Source organism: Phymastichus coffea, unplaced genomic scaffold, assembly GCF_024137745.1.
Source record: "Phymastichus coffea isolate CEN01 unplaced genomic scaffold, Cenicafe_Pcof_1.1 PCOF00082, whole genome shotgun sequence".
Taxonomy (NCBI): domain Eukaryota; kingdom Metazoa; phylum Arthropoda; class Insecta; order Hymenoptera; family Eulophidae; genus Phymastichus; species Phymastichus coffea.
In genome coordinates this window covers 663,400-684,311 of record NW_026706893.1, presented here as the reverse complement: position 1 = coordinate 684,311, position 20,912 = coordinate 663,400, and the positions used below count along the sequence as shown (strand labels likewise).

Here is a 20,912-nt window from a genome sequence, read left to right as displayed (position 1 = left end):
CTGTCCCTGAGGAAAGCCGCAAGAGGGTCGGCAATAACAAGGCCTTCGTTTTCTTGGCAAGCTCGCACTGCTCGCCTATAAGCCGTGATCCCGTTAACAGGATCATCCCCGGCACGACCAATACACACACACGTACACACACTCTTGTGAAAACCGTACACGAGGCGAAAGGTTCGTCAGCCGACACGGAAAGAATTTACTGTGTGGGAAATTTCGTGCATTGGGTAACATATCCTTTAATTTCATTGTCCAATTTTATTCTCTGCTTCATTGGATCTTTCATCAAATTAATTTCATCAGTATGTTAAGTATTTCTTTTAATTTTTCGACTCGCGTCAATTTTTCTATGCCTACGCTTAAGCTTATGACTTTTGCACTAAACATAACAAAGAATAATTTATATTCAATTGCAATGAAATGTAGAAAAAAGAGCATAATTGATCAATTAAATTTTGAATTTGCTGTTATATCTCACATTAATCTCTGTTTTTAAATTTACCTATACTAGCAAAGTATTCCACGACACCGATAGCTCTGACAGAAAAACAGCGACTTGTACCTTTTTATTTCCCACGCCAAACTATCAGCACACGTCGGGCCAGATATTTTTTTAGACGATTCGTCGCGGTTGATCACAATATTTACATATGCATATCGAGCGTGACATTTGAACGACTAGGGAGCGCCGACCTCAGCGAGAGCCATCGAGACAAAGAGTGGGAGAAACGACTAAATGTCCCACAGGACTACGTGTAGCTATCCAAATCGCATTACCGTCGCTGCCCATTTCTCGTGTAAGCCACACCCTATGCATTCGCGATTTGATATGCGTGAGTTAACCAAGTTAACAATTTGAAATGACAGATGGTAGCGCGCGCGAGAGAGAGAGAGGTAATTTTGGCCTCTATAATATGTAGATGCGCATTATCTAAATTCCTATGTAGTCGTTTAAGTGCAACCACGAATTACGCATAATATCACCGTGCAGCTATTACGTAATTAGCAATGATTCTGGTGTAATATCATTTTTGCTGAATTTCCATGAGCTGCAAGTTGGTCTGTCTCATCAGTATGGCAGCTTCTGACAATCCTTTATTGGACCATCTATTGATATCATAGCCAACGCTTGCGTATATTTAAAAATTGTGAATGGTTAAATATTTATATAAATAAATAAATTTTTAATTAGGAAGTAAGATATGACATTTTTTCTATAATATTCTTTGACTACACATTGGCTTTTGCAGAAGCGCTCTCAAAACAAATAATTTGCTGTTATCCATTAATCTTTAAGAACTGAAATATAGTCTACTTTTCTCCAACCTTTCATCTCTTAGACCCACATTCAATCTTTGCTCGTGATATCTCTTTTGATCTATATTTGCGTGCGTTTCTTATTATGAGCTTATAAATGTAATTGCAACAAATGTAAAGGCAGTACTTTCTACGATGTAAAGAAAATAAGCGAATAAATAGTAATTAAGCGCTGAGCAAATCTTTATAGGCAGGCGTTTGTCGCAAACTACTTATTGCGAGTTGAAAAAGAAAACTTTCACAGCAATTGGACTGACCTTCTTTCCCAAAGTATAAACATTCGGAAAGGTGGCACCGAGAAGCAAAATAAGAACTGGCAAATGAGGTAACTGGTGGAACAACTATTGACTTAAACCTCGTTAACTCGCCATGAGAACTACTTGTAAGAAGCGAAGCACCGGCAAAAAACAGGTCAAGCATCTCCACCTCCGCACAGCAAAGAAACTCGATAAGAAGCTTCCTGATCGTTCTCGTCATCACTACTGTCGTCGTCAAAAGCAAAAAATCGCGGTCACCGTGGTGAAAAAGCGACAGTACTTTTCGAACGAAAAAAAAAGAAGCAAAAGGGAGGGAAAAAAATAAACGAACGACGAAATGAAGGATATTCCACCCGCTCTCTGCTCGTTATCGACGCGCTTTACTGCTGAGAAAGCGAGAAACTGCTGGTCTCGAAGAGACGTTGGCGAAAAAAGACATAAACCGTCGTCGCTTGCCGAATATCTTGCGCGTCGAAGGTGCAGTAGTAGGAGAAGAAGAAGAAGAAGATCGATGGGAACCTGCGGTCGCGGGTGCGACGACCCGCTAAAACTCTCTGTGTGTACGCGGAAAGAGTTGCGAGTTTTTCGAAAGACGAGTGGGCGAGATACTTACTCGTTCTGTTTTATGCCTCGTAATTATACATTCCTTAAAGTCGAGAGCCCCAAACAGTTTTAGGGTTGCATTTAGAGGTTACACAAGTCTCTCGCGTTAGCCCCTTTCTCTTTCTCGCTCGTATACCATAGTTTTGCCTCGAGAGAGTGGGAGATAGAATTGGCTGAGACACCGAGTCATTTGCGCGTGCATGCAGCTCTATTTCCTTCGGTGTGCTGTATAATGACTTGAAGCTGCATTTTTTTTCTTCGACAGCTTTAATGCGCTCGTTGTTGCCGAAAGTGATTGCTCCAATTGCCCACTTTTAGGAGCAACAAACTTACGATTATTAAATAACAATTTACAACTTCTAATCCTAAGTGGCCCACGATTACCTGCAGTTATACGCTGTGATCGACGCTCGACAAACAGATTGTAAATCAAAGAAAAAAACTCGAGCCTGATAAATTTGAAACATTTAGTATAGAATTTTTCATGATCGCGCTATCAAAGTTGAGGAGCGAGGCAATCAAGCAATTAGCCACGGCCACAGCAAAGCCGACAGGATCCAATCGATCGATCGAGCGAGCGAGCGAGCGCGGTGAAGGCATTTAAAGGCGCATGATGCGCGCGCGTCCGAAGTGATCTATGACGCGAAAATGCTGGCTGGGCACACACACGCTGACGCTTCATTCGATGCCCGAAATCCGACGAAGCGTGAAAGTTCTCCTTTATCCTTTTCTTTTTTTTTCAGCCTCGGCATTGTTCTCACAATTATCGTGATCTACGGTTTTCGGAACCGAGAAACACGAAAGTCCCAAGAGCCGCTAATCTCTCGGTCTTCGCCGAACCCTTTCCACTTTGCTCTCTTTCTACTCTTTCTCTCTTTTCCCTCCCCCATATCTGCTGGCTGGTCCTAATCCACAACACACGCGTAGTCGTCTGCGTTTTCACCTATATCTATTCTGCAAATGCCCACAGTGCTTAGCGAAGATTTGTCGGACATGAGACGTCAGCGTAAATCAAAAGATATTAAGTTTCTATCTTTCTCACCATCATATTGAGTCATTGACGACCGAGTTTATACGAATTGCTGATCATAAAATATAAATGACCGAGACGTACTGGAGATAACGTTTTAAATCATATCATTTGGCTTTGAATTTGTTAAAATTCATGTAATCTATGATTACGTATACTATGATAATTTTTTTCTTTTCATCGATCACGTACAAATGACAGTATCCCGGACCAAATTAACACAAATTAACATAAATAATATGCACTGAATTAATAAATAATGGAAATGTTGACTGTTATTGTTGATGATTGCTTGGAGCACAGAGCTGGCCAAGAAAAAAGAAGGGCCCACGGGGCAAGTAGATTCTCGGAGAAGAAACACGGCATAATGCGAGCGGAGTATGCAGCTCTCAATCAGTCAAGAAGTTTGAGAGATTGCGATGTGCGCGCAGGTGAATTTGGGGTATAGATCGGTAGTCGCGTACGCCGAGACGTAAGACAGGGGGCCCAAGCTATTCGCTTGGGGCCAAGCAGCCGAACTGCTTAATCGCGTTTTCATCCCGTTCGGTGGGATTCATGCAGCTTGCTCGCATGGCTCTGGAGGTGCGTGTGTGGGCGCGCGTGCAATTATTTTGGGCGCCGAGCGACGCAACGGAACGCTAATCCGATTCTTTTCTCACGTAGCGCAGAGAGCGAGAGAGCTGCTGGCGAGAGCCGTACACAAGCGCATACACGTATGCGTATGTAGATCGCGTGGTTGAAAGGTTAAGAGCGAGGCAGCCGCCGAGACGGGGGAGTTATGCACACGACCTTCCGTTCATGAGAAAAAATTCGCACGGCAGAGAGAGAGAGAGAGAAAGAGAGAAGCGTCGGCGCGGAACGTAGACGGCGCTAATCATGCGAATATGCCGAGCGCGTTTAATTTGCGGCCCCGTTTAGCATGAGTAAGTGCTTGCGAGCGGGTAGTTGCGAGCCATCCCTTCAATTTCTTTTTTCTCTCTCTCTCTCTCTCTCTCTCTCTCTCTCTCTCTCTCTCTCTCTCTCTCTCTCTCTCCCGCCGCGTCGATCGCGAGAGATTTGCTGCGTGCAACAGTCTGTTGGCCTTACGATCTTCAAAGTACCCTCGACAATTACACGCTTCATTTACACAACTACGGTTATTTTCGCCGCTCTATTCATTTTTGACGAATAATTACTCGTGCATTAGCATTTTCCTAATCTGATACTCCGAAATCCTTCAGCCAATATACTTAACATCGTTTGCTCTCAGCTCGAGATGCTCATTCGACGCTATTACTTTTACCGTTCAAATTTCACTCGCAAATAGCTCGCAGCTGTAAATGACTTGCGCACGGGTCACTACATCTTTTACATTTATTATCAACTGAAACGTTTTGTTCGCATTCCCTTACTATTCCTAATAAAAAAGTGTAAAATTTATTGTGTTATCTCGAAAGAATTCGTAAATTACAAGAAAAAAAACAATACCCCGTGAATCTGGTTGGAGAAATCAAAGCAAATGTCGACGCACGTCGAAGTAATATGTAAAGCAACGCAGTACACAGAATGCAGAGCGCAGAAGAGAAAAATCTCTGAACAAAGAGCAACGTCGGCGGCGGTGGCAGCTCTATCATTATACGTATCTCAGTCTGGCTGGCTCTCGCGCTAAACATGATTTAGCATTCAGAGAGCAAAAGCGTATGCGCGCGGCTCGACGCCCTTTCTCAGCAGCGCGAACGAGAGAGAGAAATACGTCCAAATTAGGGCTATAATCCTCGTCGGCTAGATAGACATCACATTTCAGCCCTTCGTGTTTACCGATAGTCTTTTAACCCTCGATTTGTCGTCAACAGCTTGGGCTCTTTATGTTCTCTGCATGGCAGGCAGCGGCAGCAGCAGTCCATTGGGAGCCATATCACGCATTGCTCCTGGTGCCGCCGCAAAGATCCGCAAAGTGTCGGGGGTGGCTCTCTCTCTCTCTCTCTCTCTCTCTCTCTTTCTGCTCATTCCGTGTGTACTTTTAATGCAGACAATTGAAAGTGCCCCTAGACCTCGATCAAACGTTCTGTTTTAGTTCGATTAAACGAGCAATAGAGTGTCATCAAATACTTCTCGTAATTCTAATTATTTTCATAACTCGCCAGCTCGACTGATCATTACCAGTTCATAACGGTAAATGCGATAAATGGAAAAAAGATTTTATACGTGCAAAAGAAGATAAAAAAAGTATTGAATTATTTAGACAACTTTTGGTCAAAATCCCAGTGATCTTTGATCAAATCAATGTGACACAACAGTGTGCGTTAATAAATCTGTCGATGACAATAACGTCCAGTCGACGGTCTGGATAACGAAGCGTTTGATGTCGCAGGCAAGACATATTCACGCAACAAAAGCACGCGGTGACACAGCCGGGAAACTGAAATTAATATAACAAAAACAAAAGGACCCAGCGGGTCTCCTATCGACGAATTTCGGCTTAATTCACGGACGAGGTAGATAGCAGCGCTCGAGTGCCAGTCGCATAATACGAGCCATCAAAACGATATGTATACGTTGTAGCGACTGTTTCAGTGCGGAGGCATATACCGCGCGGGTGCGCGCGCGTGTAACGGGTATAAGAGATCAAAGGCGTCAGTAGCACCTGTCCTCGAAAGCCTCGCTGCGCCTTGTCATCCGGATTGCGCCAGGGGGCTGCCCATTTTCAGAAAGAGTCCGCGCGCAACCAGTACACACGTACGCGCGCGCACAGAAAGATTAAGAGAAAAGAGGAGGGAACGCTGCTACGGAAGCTATATGGAAAATGCACAGAGCTAAATTAAAGGAAGATGTGCAAGCCCAGGAGAGAGAAAGAGAGAGAGAGAGAGAGAGAGAGAGAGAGAGAGAGAGAGAGAGAGAAAGAGATGAAGGATTATTTTGGTGTGGAAAAGCCTGCAAATTAAAACACGGAGATGTTGTGTGTTGTGAACGCCCTTACAAAGAGTCGCATTTATGACTTTCTCGATGATTACAGCGCTTTTCTAATGTCCAATGTAAAACATCTCTTTGAAACTTACTATGCTCTGGATATGCAAGACTTGCTAATTAAAACTTAGCATTTAAGTATCGAGAACAACAATTATGGATCTACATTGTTATTAATTTCAATAGTTTAATGCTCTAATGATCGAAGCATCATATTCTAGCTTTTGTATTCATTGTTTTAAACGAAGTCTGTTTTTAAGAAAACATGAAACGTATAAATGTAAAAGTTTCATGTTTGTTGTTATAAATGTTTCTCCGCTTAAATAACTCTGCAATGTCTTTGGCTTTCGAAAAAGTATGAATAATTTTTATTGAAATAAATTATGTCGAGATAAAAGAAAAGTTAACACGTGTATCGATAACGAGCGATTTTAGCACGATAATGGCTTTTATGAAGTATTATACCAAAGTAAACATTTAAGTCACCATCATCATTTCACATAGGTAAAAGAAATTAAAAAATGTAAAGCGTCAGATTCCAGAAAAAAAGCTAGTCTGATTGCTAGACGGTGTGTTTGCGTATATAAATTCATGCGACTACCCATATGACCCAAGACACCTTAGTCATCCGAAAAAAGCCGGCGGGCTCACTTGAAGAACCCTAGAATTATCGCTAAGTGTTATTGCCTAGACTCTATAGATCTTGCGTATAAAATACTAGGTTATCACGGCTCTTTCGTTCTCTCCCCTTCTCTATACCAATATATAATGCGAGGGTGGACCGAAACTTTCATTCCATGCGCATGGATTTTGATATGACTATTAATTTAACAAAACTGCTGATTTGGAGGTTTTGGGTTGGCACTAACATATTAAAAGTCTAGAATACTCAACGTTTTTCGTACAATTATATGTTAAACTGATATTCCTGAAATACAAAATGTTTCGTTTATTTATTATTACAACAACCAGTATCACTATTTATCAACAACAACCACTAAAGGCTAAAGTCAAATAATACAAAAATACAAGATTATTGTTTATTCTCTTTTAAAAATTTTTTTTTTACACTTGGAAGTATCTTGATTGCTAAATCCTAACTGAGCTATAGAGTGCCGCATTCATTACTGAGAGTCTCCGTGCAAAATAATTGTTCTGCTTTTAAATAAATGCTTGTATAGAATACCGACAAGGATTTCCGGGCGTGTCAAGATTGCCGCAACCACAATCACTCAGAATGTCCTTTTCGTTTACACCCTCATACGTCCCATGAGAGAAAGAGAGAGGTAACCCCCTTTTTCTCTCTACTCGTTATTCCTATCACAGTGTCGTAGAAGCTGGGCGAAACTATCGATGATATTGCTCGTGAAAAATTTTCATCTTGCTTACGTAAGCTTCCGTGGTAAAACGACTGTATTTTCACGGTTGCACTATTCACAGCACGAATGATTATGAGCTGTGTACAAAATATAGTGCACGTATTCGTTTGTGTATAATCATTTTGTATACAATATTTATGTACACAAATGTTACTTAGCCGTTTATATACATAATCGACTAAAGCAGATATTTTTTAATTTGTTATTCAAACTATTGTAATGATATGATAATCCATCCGTTATTTATGTTAATCAGAAAAGTAGTAAAATTTTTTATTTTTACATTTACATAGAGAAATAAGGAATCGATCTCTTTTTTTCTCTTTGCCGGTCATTTTAACATGCGCATTTTGCATTTAATTTGTTATTAATAAATTAAGGACATAGTCTATGACGTACACATTTCACGTGTAAAAATTACAAATTATTGTGAAAGACAGTTTTATGATAAAATTATAATGTATGAAAAAATAAAATATAAACTATCAAGCACGGAGTCCTGACAGAAATAATACTACATTCCTTTAACACGCAAGGATATTGACGACAGTTCCTAATAATCCAACCACGAACGTGTAGAAATATTTCTCTGTCGTAATCATTTCGATGTGGTCGATGAGTCACGCGTCGAAGTTCTTGATCCTAAAATCCCCGAAGGTACGCGGAAGGCCTTAATTGGGTTTCACTAAAACGTTACTCTTGCTCTGCCAATCCTCTACAGCTCGTATTTTTCAAATCTTACTTGTTCAGAGTAAGTTGAGCCGCAAAACCACAAATTACTGTTCCGGTTCTGCTGCCATTAAAAAGACAAGTGTTTCTTTTTTTATTACTTTTTTTCGGGTCGCGTTAAGTTTTCAAGCTTATAAGTTCTATAATCAAATTAGGAAATGAGCTATACACAAATAAAAAACTGCAAAAAATGAATTATACAATTTTATTGTTTCGGATTAAAAGCATTTTTTTCATTAATATAGAGCATATTTTTTTCAATGTATGTTTATATTAGCGAACTGACATAAATTTTATACAAACAAGTTATAATACATAAATTCAATATAAATGAATTTGGCAAGGAACCTGAAGAAATATAATTTTATTAATAACTTAATAAATAACAATCACAATGATTAAAAACAAAGTAAAAGATCAATGGTAATCCTCAACGATAATTCATACAAGTATAGCTTACGAGTAGAATTTCTCTTTCTACTTATTCCAAATAAAATAAAGAGCTATTCAAAAATTATCTGTGTAATTCAAAAAAAGAAGGAGCTAAATAGAAAAGCGCTCTGTTAGGCGATTTAAAAAATATTTGCCGAATAGACACGGTCATTGCAAGTTGCACGAGGGTAGTCTTGAAAGTTCTCATCGCAATGCCTAGATCCACTTTTTTGTAGACGTTAATTACTAAGTACGTTTCCGATTTACTTTGTACTCGTTCGGCGAAGAACGAGAGCGTGCGCGCTAGCATCTAAATGTTTTCCCACCCCTTCGTCCCCTTCTTTCTCTATCTGTCTCCCTCGCAAGCTGCGTCTCTATGCATCCCCTTACTCTCTTGCTCTCTCTCTCTCTCTCTCTCTCTCTCTCCGTCTATTCCGCCCTCAATTTCATCTCTCGTGCCTCTCTCCCTCCAGTGTGAGTCGGCGGCGGCGACGGCGGTGGGGCGCGCTTTTACCGACGGCCTAATGATTTGCAAACATCATCCCTCAGCTCGTTCCGCTCATTACAAAGTTTTTGCCGAGCGTGTTATGCGTGAACAAGGCAGACATCTTCACGAAAGCTCGTGCGCTAGTAGAAAGAAGGAAGGGCGGGATGAAGGAAAAAGGTCTGCCGAGGAGGGGTTGAAAATGCTCGAGAAAGAGAGAGAGAGAGAGAGAGAGATATGGCTGAGCAGAAAACCTTTCTAACTACTTTGCTGCCGCTCTTCGGCAGCCGTGTTGCTTCTATCTCTCTTTCTCTCTCTCTCTCTCTCTCTCTCTCTCTCTCACTCTCCTCTTTCTCTCTATCAAGTATTATATTGTGAAACACCGTCCCCCTTAAAAGCGTACTTGCCGGCTAAAAATATCGGAATTTCATTCTTCTCCAAGTTCATTTTCTTATACTGGTTTTATTAATCTGTTTGCCGTTATTGCATATTTTCTTTGCAAGATAATTCCTCCTGCTCGTATAATTATATTAATTATATTATAGTGATCTTATCAAGATGAAAGCGATATTGTATAATTATAATTTACATCAATTTATTTTCATATTTTGATTCAGTAATATTAATATGTCATTCTCCAATGATACATAAATTACACGTAAATAATTTAGCAGTAAAATAATCTATCGTTTCAGAACCATTGTTTTATGCACATAAAATTTGAATACCATACACAAAATTCACTTACAAGTATTAGGAAATTATGTTTTTACTAAAATCTTTTCTTCGATCATTGGTTTTTAGCATAAGATTTATTTCTAACAACAGATCCATATTTGTCAAATTAATTGTATTTATATTTTATTTAGATTCTACAAATTTAAGTAATTTTTAAATTTTGAATACACAACTGCTGCCATCTAAAATTTTGTTTGAAAAATAACTTTGTTAAAATTATTGATTAGTTAACAAAAAATCTAATTTACTTCGAAAATATTCTATTCTCGATAAAATAATTTATTGGCTGAAATGAAAACAATTACATTAAATATTTTTACTTTTTATAACATTCCAAGTTTTATACCGGTCCCCAATAACATAAGCTAAGTTTACGATTTCTATATTCCCGACGATAATCAACTACATTGTAGGTGGCTACTTTAGCAACATTTGATATTTGATAGTTATCGCTTTATTTGCTCTCACACCTGCAGTAGTCAGTACACGGATATTTAGAAACTAACTGGGAACCTATGTGTGTCCGCCAGACAATGATGTTTTGAGGTTAGTTTTTCTCTATAGACGCTGTATTTTTTAATTGTAAAAAAAAGAAAGGGGTTTTTAAAGAGATAAAATGGAAGTTGATACAGCAAGTGATAATACTTCGTTAGATGATAAAACCGAAGATTACTGTGAAAATCCTACAAGGGATGCTCTCACAGAAGGAATTATGAGTCTTTTGAAACCAACTGTAGATCAACTTGATGAAAGGATTCGTGCTACTAGGTGAAAATTATTAAATCACCTGATAAATATAATCCTAAGAATTATTTGAATTGTCCATGAATTCACAACAAACCAATTAAAATACCGGTTATTCTCAATAATTGATTATTTTAAACAATATATATCAACTCATTTCGAAGACATTAAATGTTATTTTTAAACTTGTTTTATATATATATATATATATATTCTACAAATAGAAAGTATTTATTCATATCATGACTTATAAAATAACATTTGAAATATATTGATAGTAGAATAAAATTAGTTTTGTATTGTCTTGCATTATAATCATATCTATAATAGTATAAATAATTTTCAATGATTACAGAATTAGTCAGATCGAGCTTGGTCAACAAATCAATTCCTTAACAGAAGATTTAATGAAAATCAATGAATCTCTCCAGTGTCCATTGGAATTAGAAGGTTATGTGACAAAGTTAATAAATGCTAAAAGAAAAGTAGTGGTAGTTAGTAATATTCTTCAGAAAACACAAGAGCGTTTGAACAAAATTCATCAAGCTGTTGAGAGAGAAACAAACAAGCGGAAGGCATTATTAGATCGTAGTTCATCATATCAGAGTACTACAATAAAAACAGAAACAGATGATGTACTAGCAAGCTCAAGTGCTATATAAATATCTTAATCAATAGGCAATATACCACTGACTGAAAAATATATTGTAAATTACTATATTAAATTAAGTAATAGTTTTTGATTTATACTTAATATTAATTTTTTTCCATTAGGTAATAGTTTTTGTTATCTTATTTTATTTATTAATACAAATATGGAAACACCAATTATCAACTTAACAGATCTTGAAGCAGAAAATGTTTACGAACCATCAGAAGATTCATTTTTACTTATAGATGCCCTAGAAATAGATTTAGAACAATTAAAGCATAGACAACCAGCAATATGTTTGGAAATTGGTACAGGATCTGGTGTTGTGATTAGCGCTCTAGCAATGGCCTTAAAAAAACATTGTTTATCATATTTTCTTGGCATTGATATAAATCCTCAAGCTTGTAAAGTTACTAAAAAGACAAGTGCTATAAATAATGTAAATGTTGAAGTTGTTCAAATGGATTTGTTGAATAGTATTCAGGCTAAGCATATTTTTGATGTGATTATATTTAATCCGCCATATGTGGTCACTGAGTCATTGGAAGTTTTTGATGATAAACTTATCAGTAAAGCATGGGCAGGTGGCAACAAAGGCAGACAAGTAATGGATAGATTATTCCCGTGGATTCCAGCACTTTTATCAGAAAATGGTCTCTTTTATTTAGTAGTAATCAAAGATAATGAACCACATAATATTATCAACATTTTTAGAGAGTTAAACATGACTGGCACTATAATTGCTGAACGAAAAATTAGGGGAGAACATTTATTTGTTTTAAGGTTCCAGAAAAAAGAAGAAATGCAAATGCAATAGTAGTTCATAACGTGTTTGAGGAAATGGGACCAAACCTCTCGTGGTTTTATTTGTAAGAAATTGTTTTTAAGAAAGGTCGAAATTCTTTTTTACTGCTATTTAGAATGCGTGTATAGAAACTATTCTGTAAATGTGAATGTTTACATGTCCTTTTTATGGATATATGATTTGCATTGATGATGCAACCATGTATTGCCAATGTATCCAACAAATTTATTTTAAAATAGAATCTCTATTTGACATTTCTACATAAAATTGATGTATTTGTAAATAAGTGAATTAATTATTCCGTATATTTAATAAAAGAAAGATAGGTATGAATTGTTTGAATATATTTTCTTAATGTTTGTATGCAATTCTTCTAACTAACATACTTAAAAATAATATTTATTTTTTTTTAAAGATGAAACCATTTTTATTTTTACAGTGAAGATATTATTAAAATCGTCGACTAATTCTTTATTTCAAGCAAGACAAGATTTTATTTGAAAAAAAAAAAACTGTTTTTTCTTTATTGTCGGCGAAAAATTCGTCTTTAAATATCGACAATCGTATTTATTGTGAATTCCGTTTACGACTGAAGCCGTACAGCAAGCGCTCGCTTGCAAACGTAATTTCGGGCGTAGATTTCCAACTGGGGAATGTCATCCACCTGGGGCTTAATTCGCCAGCGGAACTAAAGACAAAAAGGAACAAGCGCGAGCATACGGAGCAGGACGGAGGAAAAGGGATAGAGCATCCGTCTTGGGCGCTTGGAATTTCCTTTGAGCTCCGTGGAAATCTCGCTTGCGCCACGTCTAATCGTGGCGCGCGACTTCAACGAGTCGTCGATGACGAATCGATTGAGCGAAATTGCGAGGACGCCCAGTTCTCACATTTTCGCCTTCTCTAGTTTGTACCTGTTCTTTTCCAGAGACCGCCCCTTCTCGCGTTTTTGCTGTTTAATCATTTTCCCTCTCTTGGAGGAATACGTCTTTGCGTCTCTTATTGCACTTCGCTCTTTCCCTCGCTCTCTCCCTCGCTCTTTCCATCCCTCGTTGCGCTTTAATAAAAGCGACGTCTGCGCTGCTTGGCATCGAGAATTTATCGATATCACGCGCTGGAATTATTTACGATATTATTTGGCTTTCTTTTATTTCCACATTGCTGGCTGGTCGGTGACGGGTGACAGATTTTTTCTTTCTCCATCGCTTGCGAAAGAAATACCTACGAAAGCATTCATTTACCAATTAAAAGTTTAAGCCATAAATCTCGCCAGAGTGAGTAAAGAAAAATTATAAATTAAAATATCGTAAGGATTACGAATCCAATCAGATTTATAAGTTTTAAGTAAATGTATATATTGTATTATCGATTATCAAAGATTATAATAAAAGGTATATCGATTGAAAACCAATAATTATTTCACAATCATATTTTCGCATAAAATTCAACCAAAAATAAAAATAAAAATACCATTATTATATCAGAATTGTATAAGAAATTAAAAATTTATTTATAAGATGGATAAAAATTGAAGTGCTTGTATTGTAATTATTGTCAGTTGGATTAGAAAAAATCATATTCGCAATGACGTTTATGTCGTTTATCTCGTGTAATTGATTGATAAAATATCGCGAAAACCACAGTGTTAGTAATACAGCGAATGCAATTTGCAAATGACCAGTTCTATATATGTTCCTTTTAACAAAGTGCAACTCTATTATTGCCTAGATTCGTCGTTAATAAAATATAAAGAAAGATACGGGAAAGGCGACTGCAGAGCGACAAGAATGTCTTAAGCGCTGTTAGAGATTCACTTTCAATACTCTAGCATTAAATCGGATAAAATTTTTGCAAGCTTGTTACGAGCTCGGTGCTAAAAATAGAGAAAAGAGAAATAGTCGAAAAATCGGTGGGGCCGAAGCAGACACGTGAAGTAGGAAAAGAAAAACCGCAGACGTACGTTCGCTGGCTAGGGGTGAAGAGACAGCAAGCACAAGGGGCTTGTTGTTCGCTTGGTCCGTTCTATATCTGGTCTGACCAGAGCGGAGCAGAGTACGGTAGCTCGCCGATGCCTCGAGAAAGAGAGAGAAAGAGAGAGAGAGAGAGAGCAGCGCTTTATACCCTGCGGTCATGTGGGCAATTTATCTTACAAGCTCGCGCGCTTCGCGCTGCAAAGAGAGAGTTCAGATAAATGGACGAGGGAGCGAGAGAGAGAGAGTGAGAGAGGGAGGCGCGTTTCGTCGCCGAGCGTGGGCGAAAGAGAGCAAACACAAAAAGAATTGTCCAAGCCTCTAAATGGACGCTGAGAAACGTCGATTCGGCCCATTGCCGTTTCTCGTTTTTCGGCGCTGCCGAAACGAAGAGTTTTTTTTTACTCTTCTTCGCCCTCTTCATGTTTTATTTCCACCTCCGACGACGACGGCGGCTGCGGCGGCGCCTTTTTGTTTGCCTTTTTGTTGTCGTTATTGAAACTATACGGGACTTCCCTTCGATTGCACGAAATCCAATCAATTGCGAATCCTCAAGCCTCTTCTCGCGCGCTCCATCACGTCGCACTTCTATACGCAGTCGCTCGCTCTTTTTCCCTTCTTTCTCTCTCGTTCGGCTTTATATTAATTGAATTTTTTCAAAGAGACGTTTCGTTCTCATCAACACACTTTCATTTAACGTGAAAAGTCGCTCGGCGATTCGAATAAGCATGACGGATCATCTCGTTAAATATAGATTGCCGTTTTCGAGGAAATAAAGCGCGAGTTATTTCATGCCATTCCACGGCTGATTAATTTCTAAAAATTCAGCAGCAAACGGAATCACTTTGGCTCCTTTCTATCTGGAAGGCGAGCAGTCAGAGATAAATTACAGTTATATTCGTGGAAAAAAAAATCTAATTCTGCAGAAGCTCGGTAAAGTTCGATGGGGCGCACGAGCGAGCGCGGGGCGAGAATCAGGTCTTCGCTTTCGCTGTTCTATTTTTCTCTCTCGATCTCTTCCTACCCAGTATACCTACTCTCAGTAATTTTTCTTTGACACGAACTCTCCTTCAATTCCCTACCTTTTTTCATTATTATTTTTTCAATTTAATTCATTAACCTTTCATTCAGCAGAATTATAAATGTCTAGCTAGAAAAAGTCTTACAACGAATGAAAAAGAGTATCGTACGAATGCCCTAGTCAAGAAAAAGTCACTACGTATCATAAAATACAATACAATTAGCAAGTTTCATCTAGTAACATTCCACCAAATTAATGTACATCAGTATTGACAATATTTTTTTTATATCTTCTATTAAGATATTTAATTTCTAATAAAATAGTTTACATTCCATTAAGTAAATAGTATATGTATAAAGATTTTACTGGTGAGCTTTAATTTTCAACTTTGACGCTGAGTGCATTCATATGGTTGGTTTCTTGTGTCTCGACAGACCTCACAAAGCCAACTCAGAGAAAGAGGCAGAGGCCAACAGTTTACCAATAATAAAGTTTCAGGCTTCACGCGAACGGGTTTTGGTCCCACTGCATTTAGCTTTTCAGTAAAATTGTAGAGTTTTCTTTTGTACAGCTTCATTCGTCTTGGAATACTTTTTTATTATACGAGATGCCAATCAACTTGAAGCTCCAAAATAGTATAAATTGCCAAGTTTATTAAGTTTGGAAGAGTAATTAAATTACCAACTGTCAAGAGTTTATTACCTTTTAATTATAAAAAACATGGATAATCACAAATTATTGCGAAATTATTTACAAATAATATTACACTTATCCACAAATATCAAGCGCTTTGATATAAAGAATAATTAAAATTAATTATACATATACACTTACTTCAAATTAATACATCAGATACACAAATATGGTACAATGTGTAAAAGATTGATAGAAAACAAATTATGGATCCAAAGCGTTTCACAACTAAACAACATTTAAATTTAAATTTACATTGGTAATTACAATTGATCACTTCAGATATGCCCCAATTGGACCTAAAGATTATATTAAGCTATAATCTCTCCTGGAGTGAACCGGCTAAGAGTTTCATTGTATTCCTCTTGATAATTTTGCCGTAGATTTGCATCGTTTTGACGAGGATGCTTCATTAACACTCATATATATTATAAGGATTGTGTGGCTAAGAGCTATCCAGATTCCACGCAAATGATGATGTTGAAAAATTTAAAAGTGTATTCACTTTTTTTCTTTCGACATGCAAGATACGTCAGTACATTAGCGCTTCCTACTCGATATTCCAGAAACAAATATCATTACCATTCTACTTGGCTTACTTTCTTATGCCACAACAACATTTAAATTAATTGGTAACTTCATTTTCTTGTGTGTCCACCGATGAAAAATTCCGCGGTCGACATATCATCTTCGAATTCAGTGTTTTGAAATTTGCATTTATTTTCAAGATCAGATTGTTTGAAATGGTGTGACGTCGAAGGTGAATATATAACTTCGTTATAATCTTGGGTGTCTTGCTGTATAACGGTCCAAACATTCATATTGCCTGATTGCTTTGCCAATTTTAGAGTAATATTCGAGCTGGTCGGCGATGACTGATTGTAACTTTCTTCCGCCATGCGGCGTTTCTTGAACCAACTATTTACTCTTCTACTGGAAACTTTAAGAATTTTAGCTATTTGATCACATTTCCACGGGTCAGGTGATTGGCACTTGCTAAATTCGCTCTCCAACACAAAGATTTGCCGAGGACTAAATTCTTTACGTTTCTTCTTGACCTCCAAAGTTTCATTTTGGATAATGTGTTGATTTTGTAATGTTTGGATACATTCGGCATTCTGAATCCAATCTGCAAAACAAGTATTTATCTTGATAATTTGTAAGTTAAAAGAAAAATGCACATAACTCACGATTACAATACAAACTTTCTGATTTTACAGATGCTGTAAAAGCAGAAAAGTCGTCGTCAAACTGGCCTCGTTTAGTTGATTTTTGTTGGAATTGAAGCACAGTTTCTATAATAATTTGTAAAATGTCGTTTATAATTTCTTTATCCAAATCCTCCATCCGATCATATTCAGATGACAACGACACATCCATCAGTTCTGCATATTCATCAAATATCGAAGGTTCGGTCATTTTGATTAAGTAAAAAATACAGTTTATATTATATATATTTTACATCTAACTCATACCAGCGCCAACTACAGTAAATCCGAAACGACTAACTTTTCATAAGCATGGCGGTTTATCGGCGACCACCTCAGGTGCTTGTTCTCAGACTTTAGTACTAATCCGTTTTGAATATGACCTATTAAACGGATTATCCCTTAAATGGTATTAGAATATTTATATTATAAAGTATTGCTTCTATCATAAATTTACAGCTCGTACTAATATGCAGGGTTAATACTAAGTATGTATTTAAAAAATATTAAGAATTATACGAATAGAGTTAGTTGATATATTATCGTAAGATATGAAGCGAAAGAAAGTAGGTCTATAGTAAATACCAAAATGACAAGGAATTCGAACTATTTTTAACGCGCTTTTTTTAATTTTGTAGTTAGAAATACGTAAAATATTAAATATTTTTCAAGAAGCAAATTTTACCACGGTACAAGGCGAGAAGACTTGTAAAATACTTTTCGAATAAATGTATAATAAATTCTATTCTTACACTGACTTTAAAGCAGCATTATTTCACGAATGACAAAATATTTTTGATTGAATAATGAATCGATTTTATTAATGAAGAAAATGCGTAAATGGTTGCAGATTAATTCACCGTCAAACAAATCAGTAAGCTATTGTGATGCACATTATCCGACGACGAATTGACTGCAGCCCTCTATATGCGTGAAATCTGCATCGCGGCGTCATTAGGCGGCCACGATGTCAATTAAAGAAATTGCCAAGGCAAGCGAAACAGTGCGATATCGTTTATTTGAATTTCAATTAAGGAACGGCGTTGATGGCGTTTATATCGGGCCACACAGCACTGTAATGCTATACTGTACTAGCGTTGTCATTAACACACCCAAGTAGAGAACGTTAAGGAACAGGATATTGATGAACGTTTAGCTAAAATCAGCTATCTCTGCATTTGCTTTTACCTTCTTGTGGTTTTTATGGTTGGCTCTATGACCAATTAACACTTTTTCTATTAGTAACCAATTTTTTATTAAAATTAAATTAGTAACTAATCAAACGATAATTAGAATTAATGCTGGTAAAATTATAATTTTTCATGAAGTGTACATTCATATATTTCGTTTTTTAATGATTAATATTTATCAGTTAATGCTCAGTGGTAAAACTTACTTTTAAACTGCATGACGTGAAGAGTAATAATCACTGAAACGTACTAAAGGCAGCGTATAAAATTTAAACTCTTGCTTTCCTAGCAAATGTATAAATTAGGTACAAGGAGATTCAAATTTTGATGTTGAAAAATTTCAGTACAAAAATAGCATTTCTTGAGCATCAATCTTAAATATTATGCTACTACAACTACACCAATGTCGACATAATTGGCAACAAAAAATCGACTAGGCATTGACGCTTCAAACGTAGCAGTTGACTATTTGTGAGGTACTTCAAGATGAAATTTTTTAATAAATACAGTAAACTGATCGGTCATTCATTTGTTTTGATTGATAGTTATATATATGTACTTTCATTGTAAATAAATAATCAGCAAATAATTTATTCATGCGTATGTTTTATTTGAATCATATGTTATCGTTACTGGTTTTTTGCCAAATACATTGCTCAATCATTCGTCAGTATCTACGACGGATAAATGTGTATTTTTGTGCAGTGATGTTCGATACACAGGCCGAGCATCTGCTTAAAAAATTTAAGATCAAGTTCAAAAGCATATTTTTGTATAATTTTGCAGTTGTGACTCTGAATATTATCGGAAAACATTACAGTTACTTTCTACTGTATAATAGTCAGCGGCATAGATGAAAAGTGTATAGGTAATTGTTTCTATTTGAATTTTTGATTGAAGCTCTGTTTCAGTATTATTCCTTGCACATTCAATACTGTATTGTTAATGTATTTTATACAGAATTTTAAACAGTATTGAATAGCCCGACTTTTATCACTTTTGATTTCAGATTTCCTGCTATTATTTTGACGTGGTCATCATCATGTTTAAAAGCATTTTAACTTTCGTATTATTGTGGACAGTAATATTGAGGGTGCAAGCCTGGAAAGAAGCAACGTATGCACGTGAAATAGAGATTCACGCGAGTAACACGTTCACTGTAGCCAATCTTGTTTACTTATTCACTGTAACGAAGAACCAGACGCACGTCGGTATCAAGTCTAATTTCAAAGAATTGGAACCATGCATTATAACCGTAGACCCTATCAAAGATGACATAATTGGTCGGCTACAAGCCGCGGCTCATTGGGCAAGCCGAAACATTATTGTCTGGGGTGTACGTAACTCGGAAGTTATTGGTCGGATTAGAAGGACGCAGTATGCGTCATTAATGATCGACCCATGGGTCTGCAAATATCAAGCGTTAAAATTACCAGTGGATGTGGTGCCTCGTGATTATCCTTTAATTTTACCAAATGTACTGGCCGCCAAAAAGAGTTTTGACATATTTTTCCCGAGCCAACGAATATGTGCACCTTGTCGTTTCACCGAAAACGGAGAAAAAATTGATTTAACTCATCAGATTCAAACTAATGAAGATGAATACGTTAGATCGTTCTTCATTGAATCCTTCGAATCGAGCCAATTGAATGTAGCTTACTTTTATGTCTGCAATTTCGATAACGACACGGCAGTTTTGAAATTGCTTGATCGCGACTTTGAGGTCGTCAAAAAGGAGTATCTTAATCATACTGTTGATGATATTTCAGCTAATTACGTGAGTTACGTTTACAATTCCATCCTTAAAAAACAACACATTTTGTAAAAAAATTGCCAAGAACAATACTTGCAATATACTTTTAATAGCTTACAAAAAGTTACTTACAAACAAAAAAATAATATAATTACTCAAATGTTCAATACTATAGATTGCTTTTATTTTATAGGGAGTCCATCGCAATTCACGCGAGGTTGTCCATCGTCCTCATATCGGTGTCTGCTATACCAACCAATCATTAGAAGAGGAAAATATTGAAGTTTACTGCAAACACTTTGATCCTGAACTGAAAACTATGTTTAGATATCACGTGCCGTTACTCGCGGAATGTTTCGGTAACCATACCACGTTGAAAATTGACTCTCAAGGGAACTCGTTCGTCGGCATCGCTCAATATCCACCTATCAAGCATCAACAGGACAAACCCGTTAAACTCTATCTTTTTCGTTTCGATAACGTTGGCAGTCTTGTTGAAAAGCTTCATTTTGGTAAAATCGAAGCTATATACAAACACCTCGAATTACATAGTATCATTGTCAATCGAGAATTTTGCCTTGACGTCATACAACTCTACGGTCCAACTGAGCTAAGTGACAGAGAAGTGATAAAATGCATCAGTTTGTTGACTTAAACAGAGTAAATGGCAGTTATATTACAAATTCATTTTGATTTTTCACTAGTGATTTTTCAGTGCAGTGAATTATCCATTATGCTAAAACATTGGATAATATTTAATACTTGTAGATGATGTACTAAATATTTGATTTACTGTTGATGAAACTATCTCAACAGAAAAATAACAAATAAATACTAAAATAATAATATAGTATAATAATTGTTAGATATCAACTCCTAAATGTATTTTTAAGTTTTCAGTATGAATGATAAAGATGTAAAATATTAATAATTATTATAAGTCATGAATGAAGGTTTCAATTTTAAAATA

The 20,912-nt window shown here is 36.7% G+C and overlaps 3 protein-coding genes across 7 annotated transcripts; 2 read left to right on the top strand and 1 right to left on the bottom strand.

Annotated features, from left to right (window-relative positions):
• The first annotated feature begins 10,402 nt into the window (after positions 1-10,402).
• On the top strand, positions 10,403-11,462 carry LOC131668657 (SNAPIN protein homolog). Its single transcript, XM_058943009.1, has 2 exons — positions 10,403-10,677; positions 11,009-11,462. Exons 1-2 carry the CDS (start codon positions 10,526-10,528, stop codon positions 11,313-11,315), a joined length of 459 nt encoding a protein of 152 aa, XP_058798992.1. The 5' UTR covers positions 10,403-10,525; the 3' UTR covers positions 11,316-11,462.
• Positions 11,234-12,400, top strand: LOC131668656 (methyltransferase N6AMT1). Its single transcript, XM_058943008.1, has 2 exons — positions 11,234-11,360; positions 11,428-12,400. The coding sequence occupies exon 2, from the start codon at positions 11,469-11,471 to the stop codon at positions 12,120-12,122; it is 654 nt and encodes a 217-aa protein (XP_058798991.1). The 5' UTR covers positions 11,234-11,360; positions 11,428-11,468; the 3' UTR covers positions 12,123-12,400.
• A 4,029-nt stretch (positions 12,401-16,429) lies between these two features.
• LOC131668658 (uncharacterized) lies at positions 16,430-17,375 on the bottom strand. 5 transcript variants are annotated; one of them, XM_058943014.1, is made up of 3 exons: positions 17,267-17,375; positions 16,982-17,176; positions 16,430-16,920 (listed from the first exon to the last, which is right to left on the bottom strand). In XM_058943014.1, exons 2-3 carry the CDS (start codon positions 17,169-17,171, stop codon positions 16,430-16,432), a joined length of 681 nt encoding a protein of 226 aa, XP_058798997.1. In that variant the 5' UTR covers positions 17,172-17,176; positions 17,267-17,375. The 5 variants fall into 5 exon arrangements, with proteins under 5 accessions (XP_058798997.1, XP_058798996.1, XP_058798993.1 ...); XM_058943013.1 differs by having other exon boundaries at positions 17,254-17,286; XM_058943010.1 differs by lacking the exon at positions 17,267-17,375 and having other exon boundaries at positions 16,982-17,210.
• Positions 17,376-20,912: the final 3,537 nt, after the last annotated feature.